This window comes from Theropithecus gelada, chromosome 5 (assembly GCF_003255815.1).
Source record: "Theropithecus gelada isolate Dixy chromosome 5, Tgel_1.0, whole genome shotgun sequence".
In the NCBI taxonomy this organism is placed as follows: Eukaryota; Metazoa; Chordata; class Mammalia; order Primates; family Cercopithecidae; genus Theropithecus; species Theropithecus gelada.
In genome coordinates, this window is record NC_037672.1 from 1267597 (window position 1) to 1280739 (window position 13143).

General features: G+C 53.9%; 1 protein-coding gene across 4 annotated transcripts in view; it reads left to right on the plus strand.

The window, feature by feature from the left end:
• Positions 1-5909: 5909 nt before the first annotated feature.
• The window catches only part of MAEA (macrophage erythroblast attacher), a 49432-nt gene continuing 42198 nt past the window's right edge, over positions 5910-13143 (plus strand). For 3 of the 4 annotated variants that reach the window (XM_025386771.1, XM_025386773.1, XM_025386776.1), the window contains exon 1: positions 5910-6041. In XM_025386771.1, coding sequence (XP_025242556.1) covers positions 5973-6041 — 69 coding nt within the window. In that variant the 5' untranslated portion in view covers positions 5910-5972. The remainder of the gene's footprint in view (positions 6042-13143) is intronic. The other variant, XM_025386775.1, reaches the window with a different exon arrangement.

Here is a 13143-nt window from a genome sequence, read left to right on the forward strand (position 1 = left end):
AGAAACCCACGGAGCAGGCGGGCGGCACCTCTCACTCCAGCTCCTCTTGCCCCCCGCCCCCGCCCCATCAGGCGTCTACAGGAAGACAGGTCCTTCTTCTCCAAGGCACTTAACTCTGTCCCGTCCCAGGTAAAGGTTTTCAAGTGTAATTTTAGGGCTCATACCACCTTTTGGAAGGAACTTCTACAATCTTGGCCCAACAGAAGCCACCTCAAGCACTCCCCCTGGCTGGGCCCCACCCGGGAGCAGGGAGGCCACCGTCCAGCACCGGCAGTGTCCGACCGCCTCCTCCAGGGAACCAGGAGGCCTTTACTGGAGACATTTACAAACAGATGTTGTGAAGATAACAATTGTGTGGCTTGAGTCGATCCCACCCCTACGGCTAACCATAGGAACTAACTGTAGTTTGTATTACTAAATAATTTTAAGGGAAAATCAAATGCTATTTTCTTACCAACAAAACAGTCAGCGCTCGGGCCCAGGAGTTTGAGACCAGCCTGGGCAACGTGGCGAAACCCTGTCTCTACAAAAAACTTTAAAAATTATCTAGGCATGGTGGCATATGCCTGTAGTCCCAGCTACTCGGGAGGCTGAAGTGAGAGGATTGGTTGAGCCCAAGAGGTGGAGGCTACAGTGAGCTGTGATCGTGCCACTGCACTACAGCCTGGGAGACAGAGCAAGACTGTCTCAAAACAAAACAAAACAAAACAAAACGCAACAAAAAAACCCAATAAAACAGTGAATTGCGTAAAATCTTCTCACCTGATGTGAGGTACGTTTCATTCATTTAAGAATTAAGTTTTTCAGCAGGTGTTAACCACTTCCTAAGAGATGTGTGGATCAAAATAATGACAAGGGCAACTCCAGCTCAGAAAACTGATCTGGCCGGGCGAGAGGAAGTGCTGTGTCGTGCAGCTCGGGGCAGAGTCACCCCCTTGACCTTGAGGGGGTTACCTTTAAGTAGCAGGGCCCTGCAGTCCATCAGTGGAGATAAGAAGGGCCCCAGGATGTGGGCCCCAGGATGTGGACCCCTGTAGCATGTGGTGTGAGTTGGCTATGACAGTGTGTCCCTGAGCCAGAGGTCAGGTCCTTCCACATGGCGGCCATGCAGGAGGCGCCCAGCACCATTTCTCTCTGGGCTGCTCTTCTCTGGGCGCTCCTGGCCCACCCACACAAGGGAACCACGTGTACCCCACAGCTCACCCCGGTATAGCTGATTAGTCCAGATGGACAGCCAGCCCACACTGGGCAAGACTTTGGAGCCTAAGATTTTGGAAGTTTGAACCAAGAGACACATAACATGTTAGCTGTTGAATGCTATACTACAACAGAAAGTATATTTGGTCCTGGTCCCTGGTTCCGGTCACTGAGTGTCTACAACCCTTATGATTTCCTGAGTGTGGAAGCGTCTTTTTTCTTCATAAGGAGCCCCTTCCCACCACACCTGAGTTTATGTTAATGAGGTGACTCTGGGTGGGGCCTACAGATATCACTAGAAAGACCCAGAGATTAGTTGGCAGGAATTCTCAGCCCCTCTCCCACTCGACCTCCACCTCTGGGGATAAGGGGGGCTGGAGACTGAGATATGAAAATGTGTGAATAATGAAATTCAGGAGAGCCTCCTGGCTGGTGGATGCCCTGAAGTGCTGAGCGGTTGACACGCAGAGAGGGCTCGGGAGCTCCTCGCCCCACCATGCCCGATGCACTCCTGTTAGCTGTTCCTGAGCTGTGTCCTTCATAATAAGCTGGGAAGCATTAAGTGTTTCCTGAGCTCTGTGAGTCACTCTAGCAAATTACTGAACCTGAGGAAGGGTTTGTGGGAGCCCCAAATGTGTCATTTGCCTTGTGGGTGGCCTGGGCACCCCATGTGCAGCCATCACCTGGAGTGGGGACAGCCCTGTGGAACGGAGTCCTTGGCCTGTGGGGTCTGTGCTGACTCTGCAAGTGAGTGTGAATGGGGTTGGACCGTAGCATACCCAGTTGGTGTCGGAGTCTGACAATGGGACAATTTCAAGTGATGTAAACCAAAAATAAAATTCTAAGCTCCCCCAACTGACTGAATGGAACCCCCCACCCCCACCCTCAGCCAAGGGGGTTTCAAAGAAACCTGAAAAATTAGTTCAGGCCACCATGGCGACGCAGGACTTTTCTTGGTCACTTGTTAGCCAGAGACTGCCGGCCAGTGACACCCTTGCCCAGGCCTTGCTCAGGCCCAGGTTTGCCACGGGAGATGCCCCATTCCCTTGGCCTGTCAGGTCATGCCAGGCCGGCGCTCTGGCGTGGATCCTGCAGCTGCTGCAACTGCACACTCAGCCACCAGCGGGAGGGGGTGTGTGAGTGAGTGAGCGTGCAGTCCAGCCAATGGTTCCAAGTGTCAGTACAGAAGCAGGCTCCATGCAGGGCTTGTGGCTGGACCAGGCATGTTGCAAGCCACTCCCATGGTGGACCCTGGCATCCAGATGAGGGGAACACAGTGGCACCCAGGTAGGGGTGCTGTGATCCTGAAGCCCTAGAGGGGTGTTACAGAGTGCTAATGAGCTCTTTTAGTTTGCATCCTGATGGACCGCGGTGTGTCAACAGCTCTGTCAGCCCCTTGCCCTGCATTGGCCCACAGCTCCAGGGCTGGCTCAGCCCCACTGCTGCTTCCGTCACATGGGGTGGCTGCCCTCCACTGGCGAAGGGCAAAGGGTCACAGTGTTACAGCCTTCTCTGTACTTATGTTTGGTGCATCCTGAGCTCTTGTCCCATGTCCAAGAAGAATGATGATATATTGACAATTGAAGGGTGAGGAGGATGGAGAAGAATTTTATTGAGTGACAAAGCAGCTCTCAGTGGAGCAGGGATGTGAGGGTGGTCCACCACCTAAAGTTGGGTGGTTTCTCTTTCCATGTGGCTGGGTTTGGGGTTTTTATGGGCTCAGAATGAGGAGCGCACACTGACTGATTTGTGAGTATGCAAAAATGGCTAAAACAAAGACATCATTCAAAGGTGGGGACAACAATGTAAAAAACCAATTGGGGCCGGGCACGGTGGCTCACGCCTGTAATCCCAGCACTTTGGGAGGCCGAGGCGGGCGGATCACAAGTTCAGGAGATTAAGACCATCCTGGCTAACACGGTGAAACCCCTTCTCTACTAAAAATACAAAAAAAATTGGCCAGGCATGGTGGTGGGCACCTGTAGTCCCAGCTACTAGGGAGGCTGAGGCAGGAGAATAGCATGAACCTGGGAGGCAGAGCTTGCAGTGAGCCAAGATCATACCACTGCACTTCAGCCTGGGTGACAGAGCAAGACTCCGTCTAAAAGAAACAAAAACCAAACAAACAAAAAACCCATTAGGGAAGGGTAGGTATATGTAAAATAGGTGGTGGGTGGGGACCAATCAGAGGAAAGAATGCCAAGCAGGAAGACAGGTTCCCAATCCAGTCCATGGATTTACCTGGGACTTGTAGGTAGGCTTTAAACTGTCTTCAGCTTGAAGGTTGCATTTCACTGGGTAACTGCTCTGCCTTCTGCCGCTATTAATGGGAAGGGAGGGTCGGACATGCCTCAGTATCCCCTCCTTCCTTTGGAGTTCAGGCACAAAACTTACCAGCATCAACATTAAAACAGAGATCTTTTTTTTTTTTTTTTTTTTGTGAGACAGAGTCTCGCACTTTCGCCCAGGTTGGAGTGCAGTGGTGCAATCTCGGCTCACTGCAAGCTCTGCCTCCTGGGTTCACGCCATTCTCCTGCCTCAGCCTCCTGAGTAGCTGGGACTACAGGTGCCCACCACCATGCCTGGCTAACTTTTTGTATTTTTAGTAGAGACGGGGTTTCACCGTGTTAGCCAGGACAGTCTTGATCTCCTGACCTCATGATCCACCTGCCTCAGCCTCCCAAAGTGCTGGGATTACAGGTGTGAGCCACAGTGCCCAGCCAAGTCTAGCAGCTTTTAAAGATCTAGACAGGAAACATTTGCCATCTATCGCCTCTAATGGTGGCCACCTATGAGACTTCATCTACGTAATAAGAACCTTGGTCTTCACAACCCCTTTTAATCCAGATGCTCCTTTCTCTTGATTCCAGATCTTTAGATAAGAACTCTTTCAACCAATTGCCAATCAGAAAATCTTTGAATCCACCTGTGACATGGAAGACCCTGCCCTGTTTTGAGTTGTCCTGCCTTTTCAGACCAAACCAACGTAAATCTCACGTGTATTGATTGATGCCTATATCTCCCTAAAACATATACAATCAAGCTGTAACTCAACCGCCTTGAACATGTATTCTGAGGACCTCTTGAGGCTGTGTCTCCGGTCATGATCCTTAATCTTGGCGAAATAAACTTCTAAACTGATTGAGATCTGTCTCAGACACGTTTTGGTTTACAAAAGGACCCACTAATTCAAATACAGTTTTATCTTCCTATATAAGAAAACCTAGAATGAATGACCCAAAGGTTGTAAAGGGTCAAACAACCTCTCCAATGTGCAAACCTCTGCCTTATAATTCCTAAGTATTTCTGATTGTAGATGGTACTAGGATGGGATTATTTTACCATGGAAATGAAACCTGTGTCCTTTACTTTGGGTTAATCTTGAATCCCTGGTGAAGTGAACGCAAAGTCTCTAAAGAGGACGGCAGTCCATCCAACTGCTGCAGTGCTCCCGTGTGTTACTGGGACCATCCCAAAGAGTGGCAGACACCATGTGAACTGTGAAGAGATGCAAAGAGTACAGACTGCATGCTTCCATGTACAAGAAGGTCAGGAATGCTGTTATGGGGAGCAGGGTTAGAATGATGGGGATATAGCCTGAGAAGGGGCAGAGGAGCTTTCTGTGCCATGGGAAATGTCCTAAATCTCAACCAGGACATGGTTAGATAAAAGTGCAAATATGGGTGAAAATTCATTAAAGTTGTATAGTCAAGATTTGTGTACTTCACTGTAAAACTTACTTCAAATATCTAAAAGACTGGAGTCTGCAGCCACACACTTAAGGAATAACACTTAACTTAGTCCCAACTCCTGTTTAAGTAAGACAGAGGAAGACTCCACAGTGCCGGTCGGATGTCTTGCATTCCGGCTGTAACACGTAGCAGCCTCCAAGTGGAGGTTCTCGCTTCATCGCTGTCACCTTAGATGTTTTTCCTTTGTTTAAACACCAAGTATTTTAAAAATTGTTTAGAAATGAGTTACGTGAAACACAAGGTGGCTTAATTGGGACGTCATTTCCTAAGTAATAAAACCTAATTTCAGTTTTATTTTGGAAAGGAGGGAGGCGGGTGGTGTTTGAAACGCTGAGAATGTGAAATGGCTGAAATGAAGGCAGGGCACGACCCGGATGCCAGCGCTGCCCACCCTGCAAGGAGAGGGCGGAGAGGCCACAAGCTTCTCATGCTTCAGGAGTTTCTGTCCATAAGTCAGTTTTAGGTATTGGGCCTTTCCTCTTCCAATGGGAAGTCGGAGGTTCCACATCAGGATTCCAGCAGCTGTAAATCGGTGAAAATAGGGCCAAAGAAATATAGTTGGCTACAGGCGTATGTGGCCAAGTGTTTTGTCGGCGTTGGCCCCGGTACCGCAGGCACGAAGGACGCACAGGGGACCACCCCGCGATAGCTCCGAGTAACTGGACGGACGCTAAGTCCCCCAGCCCGCTCGGCCGCAGCTCCACGCCCCCGGGCCGCTCTCCGCACCCCACCGGCCCGCCCCAGGCCCAGGAGCACCCCCAGCCCCGGGATCTGCGGCCAGAACCTGGCAGCGAATTCAAGGAGGAAACCGCCAGCCGGGGCTATCGTTGATTGGCTGAGCGGGAGGAAACCCGGCAGTGATTGGTTCGCGCCTTCTTCCGCCTTCGGCCGACTGTGCGGATACGATTGGTGCAGGCGCATCGGCCCGCCCCCGCTCTGCTCCGGCCGGCGCGCGCGGCGTCATTTCCCGGCGTGCAGCGCGCTCGCGCGTCCCCCGCCCGGTAATGTTTTGGCCGCTTCAAGATGGCGGTGCAGGAGTCGGCGGCTCAGTTGTCCATGACCCTGAAGGTCCAGGAGTACCCGACCCTCAAGGTGGGCGCCTGCGCCGCGCAGGCCGAGGGCAGCGATGGCGCCTCCAGCCGGTGCCCATGGGCCGCGAGGGGCCGCCCCGGGAGGGCCAGCGGCGAGGGCGGCGGGAGCTGGGCGCGGCCTGACGGGGCCGTGCGGGCTCCTCGGGGGCGCCCGGTCCGCGCCGGGCAGGTGTGACGGGGGCGGCGGCTTTGGCCCTGCCCAGCGCCCGACTGTGGCCCCTTTGCTTGAAGAGCTGCGTGAGCCGAGCCAGCGACGACTCTGGCAGCGCGAAGGCTGGCGAATTTGGGGCTGGGGTGGAAGCCGGAGTTTGCGGGGCGTGGGATCTCTGGCGCCCAGGCAGACGGAATGCGCGGCGTGCCCGGCCGGTGCCCGGCCGCCCTCCCGGGAGCCCAGGGCTGGGAGGTGCCGGGTGCGCCGGTCGCTAGGTAGGAGCTGTAGGGAGAAACCTCACGGCCTGATGGCACCCAGCGACCTTTTTGATGGGCGTCACCAAACCTGAAATACAGCTCTTGCCGTCCGGCTGCCGGTTGCGTGACCTTGGGTGGTCACCTAGCCACGTCGCACTTAGAATGAAATTTGTGCTCCTAGTAGAAGGAGCCGATACTTGCTCTTTACCTAGTTAGTAGAGGATTTCATATGAAGCACCTGGGAAGGAATTCCTTAAAAGATCAAGGTCATAGCTTTCTCAGAGCTGCGGCTGAGCTTTGTGGTTCTGTGTTGCCTTCCTGGGGAGCTGCGTAGCTTTTCTCTCCTCCCAGGGCGCCCTGGTGTTCCCGTCCGTCTCAGGACGGACGGTGTGGCGACAGGTGTGGAGGATGCAATATGGCCAGGTTGCTGTGTGTTCCCCCAGCCCCAGGGCCATTCAGCAAAGGGCTGAAGAACACAGGCTGTGAGCCATCCTGCTGGGGTGTGAATCGGGCTCCTCTGTGTTCATCTTTACTGGGAGACATCAGGGCCCACTTAGTGATTGTTTATTCTTGTCAGATTTAAGCAGTAGTAGCGCCTGTGTCACCTCAGGGTGAAATGAGTGACCACTTATTGTTCCAAGCAGTGCTTGGCATTCATTAAAAGGTCCCTGCTACAGTTAACGCTGCTGAAGCCAGGCTGTAACCTGGTGTAGCTGGTCTTCATAGGAAAGCAGAGGCAAGCTTCTCCTCCTCTTCATTATCTAGCGGTTTATTTCATATTTTAAAAAAGAAACGGGGTTTCACTGTTGCCTAGGGTGGTTTTGAATTCCAGGGCTCAATCGATCCTCCTGCCTTGGGCTGACAGGTGTGAGCCACGCACCCGACCCACTAGTGGTTTCGCAGTGTCCCACTAGTGGTTTCGGTGCTTGCGATGCATGTCCAGCACTTCATTTGATCCAGGAGGGGAGGGCAATGTTGTTGACATTACCAAAGGTCTAGCCTCTTGCTAGATCTCTCCAAGGCGTAGGTGGTTGGTTTTTAACACTCAGCGACATTGGTGGATCTCTGTTGGTTTAGAGATGGAGACCCTGCAGCTGAGAGAGGTATATACCAGGACATTGTGCTGCTGTTAGTAGGGAGCCTTAACCACTGACCACTTTGTCTCACGCAGTGCACCTCAAGGCCCATCAATTCAGCTAACACACAAGAAGGCTTGAAGATCAGAACCGCAGTGGTTTGTCACTTTTGGTACTGGCTGGTGAATATGGGAAACACCAGATAGGAAAGGTTTCCAGAAATCCTTTCATTGTGTATTGAAGGAACTAGGAAGGGAGATGGAAGGTCTCCAGAAAGGATTCTTCTTCAGGTCTTCTGCTGTTTTGTAATCCTGAATGTAATTTGCATTCCAGAGTGATTGCATAGGTTCTGATTAAAATAGTCATGCAGATAGTCATACAGGTGAAGAAATCTAGTGTCGTAATTGCTCTGTTGACACTTGTGTCACTACTGAGTTAAAACTTTTTCTCGTAGAAGTTTTCAGGAGTGATTTTTAGTGGATAATGGAGGTGTTTTGCTGGGAAACTAGGGATCCTTGATTTTAGAAGCATTTATTAGTATAGAATTAAACAGAACATGCTGAGCTCACAGCTCAAGGGCTGCACTCTTCAGTCCCCAGGAGGGGCCAGTGCGGATGTCAGAGAAGGGACTGAGGGCTGCGGGACTGGGGTTGTGGAAGGTGTGGGGTGGATGTCGTGCTTCTCCAGTTTGAGAGCGCATCCTCCTGCAGGGTGGTAGGAGCTGGCGTGCTCTGGACTGGATCTTCACCTGGTAAGAATTAAACTGCTATCCTGCCAAGTGAGCCCTCCACAGACTCACAGAGGATTCCTTCCTGTTCAGAGGGCTTGGTAGCCCTAGGTGGATTTCAGCAGTAACACCTGGGATGTCTGCTTCCTCACAGCGTCAGGGCGGCTGGGGCTGGTGGGGCTCCTGGGTGCCTGGCAGGTACTTATTTTTCTGTTTTCCTGGTGAAGTGGGAAGAGAATGGAACAGATGTGAATTGCTGCAGTCAACACGCACTGACCTTGGGAACCTCTTTCGTCACCAGCTTCTATTTCCACCAAAGGGGTGGACCGGCCTGTGAACATTTGGGCTGGATGAGCCTTTGTTGGGGCAGGGGGAGCGTGGGAGACTGTGCAGTATAGGATGTTTAGCAGCATCCATGGTGTCTGCCTGCCAGATGCCAAGAGCATGCCCCCAAAATGTCTCCAGACATTGCTAGATGTGCCCTGGGGGCATGCACACACCCACGAGAATTGCTGGGCTGGATCCTGCTTTAAGGGACTTATTTCTTCCTCTTACCAAACGGAGGTGTGGCTCAGGAGGACTCACCCTTGCATCCTAGCTGTGGCTGTGTCTTTTTGCTGTCAAATGCTGTGAACGCCGTCTGGTGTAGGGTGGTGGGTAATGCCTTGTAGGGGAGGGGAAAGATGCATAACTCACCATCTTTTTTTTTTTTTCTTTTTTGAGACGGAGTCTCGCTCTGTCGCCCAGGCTGGAGCGCAGTGGTGCAGTCTTGGCTCACTGCAACCTCTGCCTCCCAGATTCAAGCAGTTCTCCTTCCTCAGCCTCCCTAGTAGCTGGGATTACAGGCACCTGCCACCATGCCCAGCTAATTTTTTGTATTTTTTAGTAGAGACACAGTTCCGCCATGTTGTCCAACTGGTCTTGAACTCCTGACCTCAGGAATTCACCATCTTTCAATTCAACATGCATAGGTCACCATTTTGAATTGGAAGCCCTTGTTTTCATTATTTTGTAAAAGGTTTTTTCTTTTTCCCCCCGATTATAAAAGTAATTTGATGAGTTCGGTGCGGTGGTGTGCGCCTGTAGTTCCAGCTAATTGGGAGGCTGAGGCGAGAGGATCACTTGAGCCAGGAAATCCAGGCTGTGGTGAACTGAGATTGCGCCTCTGCCCTCCAGCCTGGGCGACAGAGTGAGACCCTGTCTCAAATAATAAAAGTAATTTGTTTTTTCTTCAAGTTACCCTGATGCACAGAGATAACTTCATTAACATTTTGGTGTATTTACTCCTACTGTTTTCCTTCGGATAGCTGAAGAAAAATAATAATTTAGGGAATTTCACATGGGTGTCTGCACGGCCCAGGGCAGGAAGCAGCGTTCATTACCTGGAGACACTGGTCTGGACCTGGCTCCTCTCTGTGAGCCCCACCAGGGCCCGCCGTTCCTCTCCTGGAGCCCCAGCAGGGGTTCGCAGCTCCAGTGAGTCCTCTCACACCCCAGGTGGTGATGCTGTCCTCTCCCCAGAGGACAGGCTGAGAAACACCGGGCCTGTGGGTGTATTCTCAGGTGTCTGAATTCTCTACAGGAAGGTTCGCATGTTCTGCCTTTGGTTTGATGACAGTCTGGTTGCCCAGGCACCGCCCTGATGCCTCACAGTCAGGGTTTGTGCCTGTGGTAGGGAGTTTAGGTGCCAGCTGTGTGCCTGAAGTTGTAACTTCTCCTGCACCTTTTGCAGTTTTCTTAACTCCATCTTGGCTGGATTTGGAAGGATCATGTGTTCTCAAGTGTGAGAAACAGGCAAGCACGAAGTGTTTGACTCAAGAGACATACACATTGGGTTAGACCCTGGTGATGCTGTGTCTGAGGAGTCTTAGGCCAGGTCTCCACCTCTTCTGTGGCCGGCTTTTTTATGTACTTTATCTGTAGCAAAGTCACATAACCCTCCAGAATTCTCCCAGTCTCTATAGCACAGTGGAAATTCCTTCTGCCCAGAAGAGCCGTGACCTGTCCTTTGTGGCTCCCGGCTACACTCCCCTCGCCTCTCCCACTGTTCACTGGTGGTTTGGCCCTGGGCCCGCTTCCGCGGCCTCCGCGCTGGCACAGGTCTTGCCTCCCAGGCCTGGGCCTTTCCAGCTAGATGGGCAAGGCTGAGATGAGGATGTAGACTTGAATTCACTGCTAGCTGGGGGGTGGTTTTGGTTTTGTTTTTTTTAATATTATTTTTTAAACACGTTTCAAGTCAAGAAAGGGCTTTTTAATGCCTGATTCACCGTAATGGCTGGGCTAGGTTGGAGGCAGTACTGATGTGAGGCCTGGAGCGACCCTGGGACCTGAGCAAGGCACCGCCGCCGGGCTGCAGAGCAGGGCTGCCGGTGCACTAGCTTCTCGCATGCCCTCCTCCGCAGCATCGATCTGAGAGCCTCCATCGGCCAGGGACGGTCAGGCCCGGTATGGTCAGGCCCTGCACGGTCAGGCCCTGGGCTACCATGACGGGGAGACAAGTAAGTTCCCTGTCTACACTGGTGGGAGGGAGGCGTCAGCACAAGTACACACAGACTTTTCAGATCCTTTCAAGACACTGATGAGATTGAGGTGAATGTTGGACAGTGGCAGGAGGTGGGGGCAGGGGTGCGAGGGTGAGCCTCCTCAGGTGAATACGATATTGTGAGCTGGTTGGCAGAGCTAAGTTTTGGGGTGAGGCTCTGTGGACCGTGTTGAAGTCCTGACTCTCACCCCAGTAAGCACACAGCACCATTGGGGTGTTGTGGCTAGGGGTGTCCCAGAGCCGTGCAGAGAGGGTCTCACAGCGAGACTGAGTGCTGGGCAGTGACTCGGTCTGTGGGTACAGGGGTCGGCAGAATGGGAGGCAAGCCCAAGGAGACACATTGGCACCAGAATGAAGAGAGGGCCGGCCGGCGCCTGTAGCATGTGACTGCCCCGTCTGCAGAGAGGCTGTGCGGCGAGCCCCACCCTCCGGGGGCTTCAGGCAGAGTGGGGATGTCTGGGTGCTGACCTGGGCATCGCAAAGCACACTTCCTGCCGGGGTAACTGCTGATGATTTTTAGGTCTGTTATTTCAGAATCGTTATAGCTAGAGGCCATTATTTTGAAAACCTGAACAAAAGAATTATTCACTGTGTTAATACCACATGTAGTGACTGTGGAGCTGAATGTGGCTGAGCAGAAGGAAGTGCCTGCTGTGCTGATGGCTGTGGACCTGGGTCTGGGACCCTGAGTGCTGCCCCACTCGAGGGAGGGGCCCAGAGCAGTCTCCTTCCCTCCTCCCAGGCCAGCCTTTCATACCCGACCCTCAGACTTGCCTCCTACTTTATGCTCACCGATGCCTGTCATGCAGACCCTGCCTGACCTGCACCTGCTTTCACACCCGTGGTGGATGAGCCCCCTCAACCGCGCCTGTACCCCCCTCACCTGCACCTGTACCCCCCCTCACCCGCGCCTGTACCCCCCTCACCTGCGCCTGTACCCCCCTCACCGCTCCTGTACCCCCCCACCCGCTCCTATACCCCCTTCATCCGCACCTGTACCCCCCTTACCTGCTCCTGTACTGCCTTCACCCACGTGTGTACCCTGGTACCCGCGCCGGTACCCCCATCACTTGCACCTGTACCCCTCTCACCCGCGCATGTACCCCTCACCCCCGCCCGTGCCCCCCCCCCCCCCCCCCTTCCCCCCCCCCCCCCGCCTGTGCCCCCCTCACCCGCTCCTGTGCCCCCCTCACCCGCACCTGTGCCCCCCTCACCCGCTTGTGTGCCCGCCTCACACACGCCTTTGCCCCATCACTTGTGTCTGCACTGCCCTCACCTGCACTGCCTTCACCTGCACCTTTGCCCCGGCCTGCATCTGCACCGCCCTCACCTGCACTGCTTTCACCTGCATCCCCTCACCAGCGCCTGTGCCACCCTCACCTGCGCCTGCGCTCCCCTCACTCGCGTCTGTGCCCCCCTCACCAGCACCTGTGCCCCTCTCACCTGCGCCCCCTCACCCACGTATACACTGCCCTCACCTGTGCTGCTCTCACCTGTGCCCCTCACCCATGCCTGTGCCCCCTCACCCACTCCTCCCTCACCTGCGTCTGCACCACCCTCATCTGTGCCCCCTCACCTGCACCTGTGCCCCCCCACCCGCGTCTGTGCCGCCCTCACCCGCGCCTTTGCCCTCCCACCTGCGCCGTTCCTCACCTGCACCCCCGTCACCCATGCCTGTGCCGTTCCTCACCCATGCCTGTGCTCCCCTCACCTGTGCTGCGTCCCCTCCCCCCCCATCTGCGCTGTGCCCTTGCCTTGCGGCTGCTCCTGCACTTGGCTCTCCCTCTCCTGTTGGTTGGTTTTCCCATTGGCTGTGCGGCTCCCTGGTGTGCAGATGGCTCTTGAGTCTTCTTCTCGTGAACCAAACCCCTTCCTTGCCCCATGTCCTCCTCCAGCTGTGACTCCCTTTCTCTGCCCCTTCCTCATGTCTCTCTTCCTGTTTTACCTCAATCAGGTTTTTGCCCCCCAACATTCCACCCAAATGCTCCTCTTGAGGACAGGATGATGCTCCTGAAAGTGGTCAGTCCACAGCGAACCCCACTGCCTTGAGACACTCCCTTCACTTGTTTCCTGTGACACCATCCTCTGGGCTCTCCCCACCCCTCGCTGCATGTCCTCACATGCCTGCACTGTCTTCTCTAGTCTTGGGGGCTTTTTGTTCTTTTATGTCACCAGCCAGCCCTCCAGAGGTCGTGTGGCTTCACAGATGGTCTCCGTGCTCCTGTCCCCACACTGCTGCCCTCCCCAGGCCTCTCCCTGAGGCCATCTCGGGTAGTCACCTCCCGGAGCTCTCTCCGCATGTCTGGGAGGCAGTTCACAAAGATACGATTCCAGGCGCAAAACGAAATGC